Source organism: Urtica dioica, chromosome 3 (assembly GCF_054948205.1).
Source record: "Urtica dioica subsp. dioica isolate 48M chromosome 3, U.dioica_male_clone48M_v1_H2, whole genome shotgun sequence".
NCBI classification, from domain to species: Eukaryota; Viridiplantae; Streptophyta; class Magnoliopsida; order Rosales; family Urticaceae; genus Urtica; species Urtica dioica.
In genome coordinates, this window is record NC_142758.1 from 23,236,490 (window position 1) to 23,247,824 (window position 11,335).

At 49.9% G+C, this 11,335-nt stretch overlaps 1 protein-coding gene across 1 annotated transcript; it reads right to left on the reverse strand.

Annotated features, from left to right (window-relative positions):
- Positions 1–807: 807 nt before the first annotated feature.
- LOC149402498 (uncharacterized) lies at positions 808–3,674 on the reverse strand. Its single transcript, XM_089608404.1, has 3 exons — positions 1,294–3,674; positions 1,038–1,206; positions 808–942 (listed from the first exon to the last, which is right to left on the reverse strand). The coding sequence occupies exons 1-3, from the start codon at positions 3,672–3,674 to the stop codon at positions 808–810; spliced, it is 2,685 nt and encodes an 894-aa protein (XP_089464530.1).
- Between the last annotated feature and the right edge of the window lie 7,661 nt (positions 3,675–11,335).

Here is an 11,335-nt window from a genome sequence, read left to right on the forward strand (position 1 = left end):
CCCTTGCTAGATCGAGGCAAACCTAAAACAAAGTCCATAGATAAATCAATCCAAGGAGAAGTAGAAACGGGAAGAGGAGTGTACATACCATGGGGCAGACTTTTTGATTTAGCCTTTTTACAAACAATGCAATTTCCACAAATTCGTTCAACATCTTTTCGCATGTTCGGCCAATAAAAATTTGATTGCAAAATAGGCAGCGTTTTAGCAACACCAAAATGACCCATCAAACCACCACTATGTGCCTCACGAATAAGTAATTCACGCATAGAACCACTAGGCAAACATAGCTTGTTTTTGTAAAACAAAAATCCATCATGCAAATAAAATTTTCCAAAAGCTTTTTGTAAACAGTTTACATGAATTTCACCAAAATCCGAATCATCTTTGTACAACTCTTTTATTATTTCAAAACCCAACAAGTGTGCAGTCAAAGATGAAAGTAAAACATACCTCCGAGAAAGGGCGTCGGCTACCACATTCTCTTTACCTGATTTGTACCGAATGACGTAAGGAAAAGGTTCGATGAACTCTACCCACGTCGCATGTCGTTTATTCAACTTGTGTTGTCCTTTGAGGTACTTTAAGGACTCGTGGTCGGTGTGAATGATGAACTCTTTGGAAAGGAGATAGTGTTGCCATGTTTCCAAAGCGCGGATGAGTGCTTAGAGCTCTTTGTCGTAGGTCGGGTAATTCAGCGATGCGCCTTTCAATTTCTCGCTGAAATACGCCAAGGGACGTCCTTGTTGCATAAGGACAGCGCCAATACCAATGCCTGAAGCGTCGCATTGAATTTCGAAGGGCTGGTCAAAATTGGGCAGCGCCAAAAGAGGAGGATTGATGAGGCGCTCTTTCAAAGTTTGGAATGCTCCCTCTTGCTCGTATCCCCATTGGAATCCCACATCTTTTTTTATTAATTCGGTCAAAGGGGCTGCGATGGTGCTGAAATTGGGAACAAAGCGACGGTAAAATCTCGCAAGGCCGTGGAAGCTTCTAACTTGTTGCACGGTCGTTGGTGTTGGCCACTCTTGAATTGCCTTGACTTTCGCGCTATCCACGGAGATTCCTTTGGCGCTGACTACGAAACCAAGAAACACAACTTTGTCCGTGCAAAAAGAGCATTTGGACAAGTTAGCATATAATTGTTCTTTGCGCAACACTTCAAAAACCTTGTTCAAATGAATCATGTGGTCATCAAAAGTCATACTATAAATCAAGATATCATCGAAATAAACAACCACAAATTTCCCAATGAAAGAACGAAGTACATGGTTCATTAAGCGCATGACTAACCACTCGTATAAACCTTGTTTTGTTTTGAAAGCTGTTTTCCATTCATCACCCTCTTTCATTCTTATTTGGTGATAACCACTTCGCAAGTCAATTTTTGTAAAAACACACGCACCATGCAATTCATCAAGCATATCATCTAACCTAGGAATAGGAAATCGATACTTTACCGTGATGAAGTTGATGGCGCGACAATCTACACACATGTGCCAGCTGCCATCTTTTTTTGGGACGAGGAGAACGGGTACCGCGCATGGACTCAAGCTCTCGCGGATGTATCCTTTGGCCATGAGGTCATCAATTTGTCGCTGGAGCTCCTTTGTCTCGGTTGGATTAACACGGTACGCTAGACGATTTGGAAGGGCAGCGCCGGGGACTAAGTCAATTTGATGTTCGATGCCGCGGATTGGTGGCAAACCGGATGGAACATCATCGGGAAAAACGTCCGCAAAATCCTGTAACAATTCCACAACAAGACTAGGCAAATTTTTGTCAAGTTGGTCAGCGTGTAAAAGATGTCCTTTGTGCAAGAAAATCAGAATCGGTTTTTCATTAAAAATTGCCTTTTTAACCTTGCTTGCACTCACTAAAAAATTTTGTTTTCTCTCATGGGTTTTGACCAGAGTTTGATTGGCTTTTTCTTTGGTACTCGTGGTCTGTTTGGGAGAATGGCTAATGTGTTTAATGTGGTTGGCATTTTGGTGGAGGTGAGCTTGATCTTTGAGGACTTGGGATGGAGAAAGTGGGGAAAGGACAATCTGATGGTTTTTGTGCAGGAATTTGTATTTGTTGGAAAGACCATCATGAACAGTACGTCGGTCGAATTGCCAAGGGCGGCCAAGGAGGAGGTGACACACTTCCATTGGTGCAACGTCGCATAAAACTTCGTCCTCGTATTTGCCAATTTTGAAAGGGACAAGGACCTGGTCGGTGACGCGTACTTCGCCACTATCGTTCAACCAATGGAGCTTGTACGGGTGAGGATGCTTGGAGGTTGGCAAGGACAGCTTGTGGACAAGGATGGTGCTTGCGACGTTGGTGCAGCTGCCGCTATCAATAATGAGGCTGCACACTTTGTCATGGATATGGCAGCGAGTGTGGAAGATGGATTCTCGCTGCGCATGCTCATCATCGTCTTTGGCGGAAACACTAAGCACTCGCCGGGTGACCAAGGTGAGTTGTTCATCTTCAACTTCAACCTCATAGTCGTCGTAGGTCGGTTCGCCATAATCAACACCGGTTTGGGTTGCTGCCTCATCGTCCGTGATTACATCACCGTCGGGTAGGAGAATCATGGAGCGCTTGTTTGGACATTCGGAAGCAATATGGCCTTTACCTCGACACTTGAAGCAGGTGAGGTCGCGGTTACGTTGAGGGGTCGAAGCGGGAAGCTTGCCTTTGTTCACGGGGTCGGGAGGTGGTCGTTGGTGAGGGACGGTTGGTAAGGCCGATTGTGGCTTCGGAGGAGAGTATTTGTTTTCGCCGGTGTTGGGGAAGGTGGATTGCCATGGTGTTTTGTCGGGGAAGCGATTGTATCTTGAGGAGTCTGTTTTGAGCTGTTTCTCGACCACTATTGCCATATGCACCAAATCCTCCATGTCGATAAACTGTTTGATTTCGACTTGGCGTGCGATATCTCGGTTGAGACCGGACAAGAAACGGGCCATGGTTGCCTCCCGTTCTTCGTCAACTCCGGTGCGCATGAGAGTCATTTCCAGGTCTTGAAAGTACTCTTCAACGGAGCGTGAACCTTGTCGAAGACGCTGAAGGCGGTTGAACATGTCGCGGTAATAATGGGTCGGAATGAACCGCTTGCGCATGACTGTTTTCATCTCGTCCCATGTGGCAATGGGCTGTTCGCCGGCACGTCGTCTACTAGTGGAAATCTGCTCCCACCATATCAAGGCATAGTCACTGAATTCCGTGGCGGCGAGCTTCACCTTCCTCAAATCCGAATATTGGTGACAATCGAAAATGAGTTCAATCTTCCGCTCCCAATCAAAGTAAGCGTCGGGGTCGTTCTTGCCGTCGAAGGAAGGAACACGCATTTTGATGCCGCGGAAATCATCATCATGGTGACGGTGGTGTGCATGAGCTCGTCCTCGAGGGTGATCAAAATCCAAAACATCGGAAACAACTTGTTCGTCGTCGTCGTTCGTCCAAGTTCCGCGATGCGCTGGTGGAAGGCCTCGTCCGCGTGTTTGTCCGCGGCGTGATGGAAAACCACGTCTTTGGTCTCCTTGGTGGTAGAACGGGTTCTCGAAGTCAGGTGCTTGCCGTTGCTCGGTGTGCACAAATTCGGCAGTTTGATGTTGTTCGATGTTGTCTAAGCGGGCAAGAATCGGATCGAGGAACCGCTGCATGGTGTGCACAAGGTCGTCCATCGTCAAAGGTGGTTGTGAGGATGAAGCACTATCTCGTCGAGGAGTTGTCATGAATCTGCGTAAATGAACAGTAGTATATATATACGATATATAAGATTAATGGTCCTCACAAAATCACCCCCTTACGTGTTTCGCTCGTAATTTGGAAATTCACTCGTGTTTGGACACTCAAATATGGCTTTTGCTATAATGTAACACTCTGCCTTTTTCCGCTCGTAAGTCCTCTTAAAATTTTAAAACCCAAACAGAAAAACGATCAAGGTGGTGGTGGCTGAAGGAAAAAGCTGGAAAAAGGTAAAATTTTCGACGGTGAACAGTAAAATCCGTACAAAATGGTAAAAAAAAAAAAATCACTTTCGTGAGAGGGAGCTCAAAACGCTCAGAATCACACCAGGATGCCAAATTTTTTTTTTTCTTTTTTTTTTTTTTTTTGGTTAAGAACTGGAATGGTATATGCTAAAAGATTGTGGAGAAGAAGTATTCTGGGATATATAATCTGGAAGAAAGTATTTTGAAGGAAAAGGAAAAGAGATAAATTAAACACACAAGAGAAAAAAAAAAGTTGTCTGGAGAGATAGAGTTTTCTGGAGGGACTCAACTGTCTGGAGAGAATACCTTTCTGGAGAGAAAAACTTTCTGGAGGAAAACTTTCTGGAGCTTTTTTTTTTTTTTTTTTTTTTTGCGTTTTTGTCTTTCTTTTTCTTTTTTTTTTCTTTTCTGGAGAGAAAAACTTTCTGGAGCTTTTTTTTTTTTTTGAAAGAAAGGGTAAAAAGAAGAATCCCTTCGAGAGAATGAAAGGAGCCTCGGATCAAAGCGGAATGAACGTGGAGTCGTCTCGAGAGTCGAAATACCTGATCAGCTTGGCCTTGAATATGCAATTTCGGATGTTGTTTGTGGATTTATGGTTTGTGTTGAATTCAGATAAGGGTCGTAGAGGTTGTATGGAATGAAAATCGCCACAATAGTTTATGGTGCGAACTATTGATAAGATTGGATAATCAAGAACGCCACAAGGGATTGCCTTGATAAGTTCTTCGTTTAGGGCTTAAAATTTCAGAGAACTAATCCTCACACAAATGTTTGATAATCAAAGATGGTCTGCCTTCTACTTCCACACAATTACTACAAATACTCAATTCGAGATTATGGTTACAAAAACCAAAGAGACGCCATAAATCTCGAATTTAACACAAAAAGGAAATAACTCTCAGACCATAAACTCACAAACGGTTACAAGAAAACCAACAGTCTCACAGACACATAAAATTCGTTTATCCCTTTGGGCTTGACTCTATTTCGGATTATTGCCTTGAGTTTGGGCTGAGATCATGTTGACGATTCTGGGCTCTTCTATGGCAATATTTTGGGCTCCAAACTTGTGAAGTAGGCTGGTCACTTGCTCTTTGAATCTCTTGGGTCTGGCTCGCGTCATTGGGCCCTCCGGTGTATCCTTGATTGAATGCGAATGCATGTTCGTGGTGATGTCCTCATCAAACAGCCCGCCGTGTTTGAAGCCGGTCCTTTGAATCCCCTACCCCGGACAGGCGACGCGCCGGCTGCTTCTCAAGAGGGAAATTCCCGACGTTCGGCCCTTGACCGAATAGGTCAATGGGAGAATGTTGCGGAAAGTCAGGGCACGCGGAGAGCGCGTCGTCGCAGACGAAGCCTGCGCCTCCGTACGACAAGCCCTGATCTTAGGGACCATCTCACTGCTCGACGCATCGAGCGTGGCGATGACCTAAGAGAGCGACTAAGCTCTCGGCCAAACATCCCCGTAGCAGCCCCAACTAACGGGAACCGCCGCACGGGTCAAGGGTCAAATGAAAGACGACAGGTGACTCCTCCTGAACAGGGAGTTACTCTGACTACCGGTCTCGATGTGATCACAATGATCCACAATCTTCGAAATGAAGTACGAGATCTCCGAGAACATGGAATAGGCGGAAGTGCCTATGGGGTTGTTGAGGAGAGTTCCTCGCCTTTCACGGCTCAGATATTGGCCGAGGTATGCACGGGAAATTTCAAACTCCCGAACCTCTCTCCCTACGATGGAAAAGCGGATCCCGCTTACCATATCCAGCACTATGAAACCTGGATGACGATGCAGGGTGTCGCTCCCGGCGCCATGTGCCAAGCTTTTAGTCTTACCCTCGCCGGACCCGGCTTCGAGTGGTTTAAGAACTTAAGTCCGGGAAGCATCCGATCGTTCAAAGACCTGAAGGACATGTTCCTGACACGCTTCGCTACATCTATGGTCCAAAAGAAGACCAAGATGTACATGTGGTCAATCAGGCAAGAGAATGGCGAGTCTCTTAGACGATACCTCGCCCGATTCACTGAAGAATCGAATAAGGTCGACCGCTTTGACGACAAAAACGCAATCACTACCATCATTGAAGGCTTGCGCACAAGTGACTTCCTTAAGTCCATCGTCGGCCGTGTCCCTTCTACCATGGCCGAGTTAATGACTTGAGCCAAGACCTTCATGGGAATGTAGGATTACCTCGATGGCCGCAAGGGCGATAATCAAAGCCTAGCAACGAGAAAGGCAACTCCCGTAAAAGACGAAATAGAGGGGGTCAGACTTCTAATAGCGGACCTCTGATGCCCCAAAAGTCGCGACTTGCGGAAGACTTTAAAGGGTACTCGTCGTTCACACCGCTGAACACGCCGCCAGAGCGGATCCTGGCTTTGGCACGTGACAAGTTCACTCCCCCGGCTCCAATAAGCAAAGATCCCGCGACTCGCGATAGATCTAAATATTGTGAGTTCCATCAGGAATACAGTCACTTGACCTCCGAATGCTACAGTCTTAATAGGCAGATCGAGGCTTTGATCCAACGGGATGAGCTAAAAGAGTTCGTGTTACGCATGATTAGCGCTGCGGGCCCCACCTCGAACAGACCACAGTCAGGCAAGGGAGGAGGAACAGCCGCTTCTGCCGAACCACGGCTACTGCCAATGCCAATCCACAACTCCACGTTGTGACCACCATATTGGGAGGTCCACAAGATGGAGATTCGGCCCGACAACGGAAAAAATTCCTAAGGGCCGTGGCTCAAGAAGACGCTGCTATGCACGTCAACCTTACGTATGAAGAACCTCCGTCCGTGCCTCACGAGACGATGTACTTCACCAACGAAGAGGCCCAGCGAGTTGTGCATCCGCATAATGACGCAATTGTGCTCAAAGCCCAAGTGGCAAATAACTTGGTGAAAAGAGTTCTCATCGACAACGGCAGTGCTGCGGACATAATTTTCAAGTCCACCTTAGAGCGCATGAAGCTCGGGGGGCTACGCCCAACTCCGACCCAAATGCCTCTATTCGGGTTCACTGGGGAGAGAGTCATGACCGAATGCATCATCGATCTACCGGTCACCTTCGGAACTCCCGGAGGCATTGAAGTCGTTCACATGGTCCCATTCCTAGTGGTCGATCAAGAGTCGCCCTACAATGTAATCATTGGGCGGCCCACGCTGAACCGACTAAGGGCTATTACTTCTACATACCACCTACTGGTGAAGTTCCCTACCAAGGATGGAATCGGGATCATGGCTGGAGACCAATCCCAAGCCAGAATATGCTACATCCAAGGAATCGATGGAAAAACCGCTAGCAAGACGGTTAACACGATCTCCCAGCTTAGAGATAGCGTCGAGTCGACCAAGGTCCTCCGCGAAATCCACGAAGACCTCTGCATGACACTCAAGTGCAAGGCGCCGGCGTCTTCATCCCAAACAGGGAGGGACCCCACAAAGTCTGCCAAGTCATACATGACGAGACACGCTACATCAAATACACGGACACCGATCCGTCGCCTGTGGAATGCGGAACACTTGAGAAAGTACTACCAGTAGCCAGCGCTTCCCCCCATTTTATTTCTTTGCTTTCCAACGTTCAATAAGGCCTACGAGCCAATGTTTTAGGATTTCAAATTTTTGCAATATTAATGAAGTTCGAGGTTTTTCTTTCAAGATCCGCTTTATCAAAGTTTTTCGATAACATTTATAAACCCAAAAACTCGGGGGGCTAGTGACATAGGCCACGGTAAATACACTCAAAATCCTTAAGAAAGTACGCTCCACCCAAACAAAGTACGCTCCAGCAAAACAAAACACCCGAACACAAACGGGAACGAGCGTTCAACTAAGACGCCTCCGCGGCGCGCCATAAGACATCCCAGAGATGCAGGCTAAGACGCCTCTGCGGCGCGCCATAAGACATCCCAGAGATGCAGGCTAAGACGCCTCGCGGCGCGCCATAATACATCCCAGAGATGTAGGCTAAGACGCCTCCGCGGCGCGCCATAGGACATCCCAGAGATGCAGGCTAAGACGCCTCCACGGCGCGCCATAAGACATCCCAGAGATGCAGGCTAAGACGCCTCCGCGGCGCGCGATAAGACATCCCAGACATGCGGGCTAAGACGCCTCCGCGGCGCGCCGTAAGACATCCCCGAGATGCAGGCTAAGACGCCTCTGCGGCGCGCCGTAAGACATCCCCGAGATGCAGGCTAAGACGCCTCCACGGCGCGCCATAAGACATCCCATAGATGCAGGCTAAAGTCGTCCCTCGTGACGCACCAAAGACGCCTACATGGCGCACCTAAGACGCCTACATGGCGCACCAAAGCCGTCCCTCGCGATGAACCAAAGACGCCTACATGGCACACCTAAGACGCCTACATGGCGCACCAAAGCCGCCTACATGGCGCACCCAAGTCGTCCCTCACGACGCACTTAAGACGCCTACATGGCGCACGTAAGACGTCTACATGGCGCTACCACGTCGTCCCTCGTGACGCACCCAAGACGCCTACATGGCACACGTAAGACGCCTACATGGCACATCTAGGCCATCCCTAGCAATATTCCTATGACGCCTAAACGATGCACAGAGCCGTCTCTCACGACGCCCTCTTAGTCGCCACAAGGCGTTGTATGTGATGACTAATCGCAATGCATTTGAACCGCCACAAGGCGCACCCAAACCACCATACAAGGCGAAGGTCCTGCCATCCTCGCCACCGTCAACAGAGCGCGATCACACTCGCCTTGGGAGATTCCCCGTTCCACGCGACCTAATTGAAGCTGCTCACAAAGACTCGCGAACTCCGCCTCTGAGCAAGAACTTCGCTCGGCCTGAGCTAGCTGAGATTTCGCGTGAGCAAGCTCCTCTTGGAAGAGTCCCAGGCGACAAAGAAGGTCGTGTAGAATCTCCTCGAGGCGAGCCTCGCTCCTCGAGTCGAGTCATTCTTCTCGAGTCGAGCTTCGCTCCTTGAGTCGAGTCATTCTCCTCGAAGTCCAGCTTCGCTCCTTGAGTCGAGTCATTCTCCTCGAAGTCAAGCCTCGCTCCTCAAGTCGAGTCATTCTCCTCAAGTCGAGCGTCTCTCCTTGAGTCGAGTCATTCTCCTCGAAGTCGAGCCTCGCTCCTCGAGTCGAGTCACTCTCCTCAAGTCGAGCTTCGCTCATTGAGTCGAGTCATCCTCCTCAAGTCGAGCTTCGCTCCTCGAGTCAAATCATTGTCCTCGAGTCGAGTCATTCTCCTCGAGTTGAGCCTCGAGTTGAGTCATTCTCCTCGAGTCAAGCTTCTCTCCTCGAGTCGAGCTTCTCTCCTCGAGTCGAGTCATTCTCCTCGAACCAAACCATTCTCCTCGAGTCGAGCCCCGCTCCTTGAGTCGAGTCATTCTCCTCGAGTCGAGCTTCGCTCCTTGAGTCGAGTCATTCTCCTCGAGTCGAGCTTCGCTCCTTGAGTCGAGTCATTCTCCTCGAAGTCGAGTTTCGCTCCTTGAGTCGAGTCATTCTCCTCGAAGTCGAGCCTCGCTCCTCAAGTCGAGTCATTCTCCTCGAGTCGAGCTTCGCTCCTTGAGTCGAGTCATCCTCCTCAAGTCGAGCTTCGCTCCTCGAGTCAAATCACTGTCCTCGAGTCGAGTCATTCTCCTCAAGTCGAGCTTTGCTCCTCGAGTCGAGTCATTCTCCTCGAGTCGAGCTTCGCTCCTTGAGTCGAGTCTTTCTCCTCGAAGTCGAGTTTCACTCCTTGAGTCGAGTCATTCTCCTCGAAGTCGAGCCTCGCTCCTCGAGTTGGGTCATTCTCCTCGAGTAGAGCTTCGCTCCTTGTGTATTGTCATTCTCCTCGGGTCGAATCTTGTTCCTTGAGTCGAGCCATTCACCTCGGGTCGAGCCTCGAGTCGAGTCATTCTCCTCAAGTCAAGCCTTGCTCCTCGAGTGGAGCCATTCTCCTCTAGTCGAGTTCCGCTCCTCGAGCAAACACCTGGAGCGACCTGAAGAACAGGTCAGCCAAAGCAGAGACCCGCGCTCGCGTCTGGGGAATAAGGGCCGATCTTCCGAATGCAGACGAAGAAGCGTCACCAGGGAGGGAATGGCGGATGACCCGTGAGACCGACTTATGCTTGATGCGTGGTCAAACTTTTAGCGTTGATCCCTGAGCAGTCGAAGCCCTCCGGTGCGGCAGAGCCTTTCACCAGGTGGCACTCCGTCTTCTCGAAGCATCAGCCCGCAGCATCAACCTCCATCTTCGAGACCTCGGAATGAGCACGCCTTTGCGAAACGCAAAAGTGCAGTCCCCTTCCAAGCTGGCCGAGATGGAAGCCATGATCTTCCCCTAACAGGTCACGATTACACAATCGTCACCCTGCTAGTCACCGTCGAGCCCCATGGACTCCGGGTTGATGATATCGTCAAACAAAGATCCATCGAAGAAAGACTTGGGCGGGACTTCACCAAAAGATCAACAAGCCGCGACACGCCGGGCCGCCTCTACACAGATGCGTGCCCCGCTTGCCCACGCAGTTCCCCTTTGCTCCGGGCCTAGAGCGACGGACGCAAACGCGTCTGCCTCGCCCACATCGAGCTACGTCTCCTATCCGCTTGGATCCTCCCCCACGTGTCGATCACACACTCGTGTCGAGAGAGACGGAAAAGCGAGAGAGAGCACTAGCAATTGTGATAATATTCTTTATAACCACAAAAGCTTCGTGACAGTAAAGCTCTGGGAAGTCTATTATCCTCAAACACCTGGCGGAAACAACTAAAAGTTCACCGCCCGGGGACTCCCGAGCAATGAACTTGGGGGGCTAATGTTGTCGGTCGTTTTCGGAAAACCCGAGACGCCAAGAAGGCACGTCGCTCAAAGGGCCGATGATCAGGCCGGAGGTCCTGAAGAGCGGCAAGTCTTCAAGCCCTCGCCCAAACTCTTGACTCCTTGAGTCGAGCCTAGCCCCTCGAGTTCAGACTTGAGTCGGCTCCCCGAGTTCAGCCTCGCTCCTCGAGTTGAGACTTCATACAGTCTCCTCGAGTCGAGCTTCGCTCCTCGAGTTGAGCCTTGAGTCAGTCTCTTCGAGTCGAGCCTTGAGTCAGTCTCCTCGAGTCGAGCTTCGCTCCTCGAGTCGAGCCACTCTCGTCGAGTAGAGACCTTTATATTTCGTGTGGCAAGCATGGTATCTAGGACCCCTAAGGACCACACAAGAGTCCGACAAGACGGCCCATGCACCGCGCACCCCTCGGGGAAACCGCGCGCGCAGCACGTCGCGACGGCCGACCAGCACAGCAAGTAGCGCGCCGGCCGCGCGCCGCGCAGCCCTCACCACGCGCCACGCGCTCCATGCGCCGCGCATCTTGCACCGCGCATCCTGCGCCGCTCGT